Source organism: Nanorana parkeri, unplaced genomic scaffold (genome assembly GCF_000935625.1).
Source record: "Nanorana parkeri isolate BGI_ZX_2015 unplaced genomic scaffold, ASM93562v1 scaffold550, whole genome shotgun sequence".
Lineage (NCBI taxonomy): Eukaryota > Metazoa > Chordata > Amphibia > Anura > Dicroglossidae > Nanorana > Nanorana parkeri.
The window spans coordinates 931,607-934,382 of NW_017306818.1; the positions used below are offsets into that span (position 1 = coordinate 931,607).

General features: G+C 34.0%; 1 protein-coding gene across 1 annotated transcript in view; it reads left to right on the forward strand.

Annotated features, from left to right (window-relative positions):
• PCDH8 (protocadherin 8) overlaps nt 1-1,285 on the forward strand; it is a 4,569-nt gene extending 3,284 nt beyond the window's left edge. Inside the window, exon 3 of the mRNA XM_018561921.1 lies at nt 460-1,285. Within this exon, the coding sequence (XP_018417423.1) occupies nt 460-854 (395 nt within the window). The 3' untranslated portion in view covers nt 855-1,285. The remainder of the gene's footprint in view (nt 1-459) is intronic.
• Nucleotides 1,286-2,776: the final 1,491 nt, after the last annotated feature.

Consider the following 2,776-nt stretch of genomic DNA (forward strand, 5'->3'; position numbering starts at 1 on the left):
TATGATGTATGTTGGAGTATGACAGTCACCGAGTTGCCGCTCTGATCCCGATTGTATAGCGTCTTCCATCTCATTTAAGGAATAGAATAACGGCTGATTCAGATCATAGACTATTCAAATTTTTTTTTTTTTAAAGAATACTGTATAACTTTAAAAATATTATGTGAAGTATTTAGCATGGAATATTGTTTTCATACAGCAAAAAATAGAAACATTGTAGTGGTCAGTAAGGTGCTACATCATAAAAAGCACACCTACATATTTTTATACTCAGGAATAATGCGCCAAGTGTCACGCTTTTATCACAGACATATTTTTACAATAAAGACATATTTATAGTGTTTTATATCAGTCATGAAGGTTTATGATTATTACACCTCTTTGATGCAGCAAAGCCATAGAAGTATTTATTTCAGCCTAGAGACAACCTATTAACTCATTACCTTCTTTCTGTTTTAGGGCTCTGGGCCTGTACAACGGAGTGCAAGATCCTAGGCCATTCTGACCGCTGTTGGAGTCCTTCGTGTGGCAGACCACCCAATGTTCATCCGCCAGCAGTGCACACAGGGCCGCTTTCAGTTTCCAGTTTTTGTAAAAGCACCTCTTTACCACGTGACCCTTTGCACAGAGATAACTATTACCAGTCATCTCCAGCTCAGACACTCCTACAAAAAGCAGGGGGTTTACAAAATGTCAAAGTGCCACCCAAAGACTATGAAAGCAGGACAATAACGATATCAAGATCTGGTAGACTTCCTGATCTCCAAGAAATCACCATGCCAATTTTTAAGTCCCCTGGCACCACCAGATTCGTCCCGCCGCATGACACTACCTGTGAACAGGATGAACTTTAGTCTAATACAGTTTCACTCCTTTTACCGGTTTTGAAGAACAGCAATCTGTGTAAACGAGACTGCATAACTCTAAGAGTTTTAAGTTATTGACCATTGTTAAAAGATATATATTCTTTATTTAGGTACAAGAAGTCTTACAGCACTTCCTTTGCCATAGTTCAAATAATGTCTATTGGATTATTTATTACAAAGTCTTCCAGTCATAATTATCAAAAGTTTTTAAATATTTTTTTGTTGGAAATTTTGATCTCATTACTTGAGTAACAAATTAATTCCCACTACTAATATTGCAAGTCAGTAGCATGTTTGAACACAGTCAAAGGTGCTCTTCCAGTATTCTAGCTAATGGTAATATACATCGGGCATGAATTATTAAAGGCAAACCCATGTTTACTTCCAACAGCCAATCTGTTCAGGTTTCTCTTTAACCTTAGTGGTCAGACAATTTTTTGGTGATTTACCTGATCTCATGCTTGAAAAGTCTACACACTAATGGCTCCTGAAGCAAATCTGTTTGACGTTGTTCATTCAAGCATACTTCTTTCTGTAGATTTTTAGGTAGGTTTGTGTAGATAATGAAAGTTGGAGATCCAGTTGGTAATCAACCAAGAAACATATATTTTTCTTTTTTTTAAGATACAGCCCAAGTAATAGAACAATCCCTTTTGGTTGCCAGGCAAAAATCCTTTCCATTGATTAAAAAAAACTTCTATATTTTTAAAAATCTGATGCAAAATATTTTGTCAATTTACAGAAGGTAATATATCACCTTTATTTAAAAAAAAAAAAAAAAACCTATTCTGTGTAATGAGAACATTATTATCATCATACCATATGAAATTATATTCTAATTTAATATTTTTGGTTTTCTATTCTCTTTTTGTTTTAACTTTACATAGATACAAATCATACCTTCAATATTTAAGTGTACTTGTACCTGGATAAATAGTGAACAGTGTATGTGTATTTATTATATACATGCACATTTACCCTCACTTAAACAGTGGGAGGAATCTATCAAAATTTGACTCTGGTGTTGCACAGAACGATTCAACCAAACAAGTAAACATTTTTAAACATTCAAACATTTTTAATCAAATTATTCCATGTGAACCCATAGTAATGTGTGCAAAATCTTGATACTTTCCCCCCAATGTGCCTTAAATCAAATAATTGGTGGAATTGCATTCCTGCCAGGTCAATATCATTTGATATTTGCAAACAAATATTGTTTGATGTCTCTGTAATTTTTATGAAATGTGCAGTATTTAATTTTTTTACTGTGTTTTCGCTCTGATCTCACACATGGCTTGCCATTTGGTAGTGATGAAACATGAATACTGTGTACTTGTAATAAGTTTGTAAATATTGGAAAATGTGTTCTATTTTTATATTAAAATGTTCATAAAAATATTGCCAAAGGAACTATGTGTATGGATACAACTTTAGACCTAAAGTCACTTGAAATGTATATCTTACAATGTACATTTTTTTTTTTACAATCATTGAAAAAAACCTGACTTGCAAAGTGTGACTTGTAGTTTATGCACCAGTGGTCCATATAAAATGTTATTGCATTTTTTATTTCCGCAAATGATGTCACCATAAAACACACGAATAAAGTATTTGTGACTTCTGTGAAGCACTTCACTGAAAACTCTGCTCGGCAACACTTTGTCAGTCAGTAAGTCAAGGTGATGAAATCCAGGAAACAGCTAATTTAATTACAGACAGAAAAGTGGGAATCGCATTTTGCTACTTATATATGTGTTTTATTCATAAGGGGTAGGCACTGGGCTTAGTTTGCAAGCTAGTGCTTACTTCAAACATCAATTTAGGTAAAATTAAAGTGGAACTGCATCAATAAGAAAAAAACAAATAATTGTAGCTCTCGCACCAAACATCAATACGCCCCCCCCCCC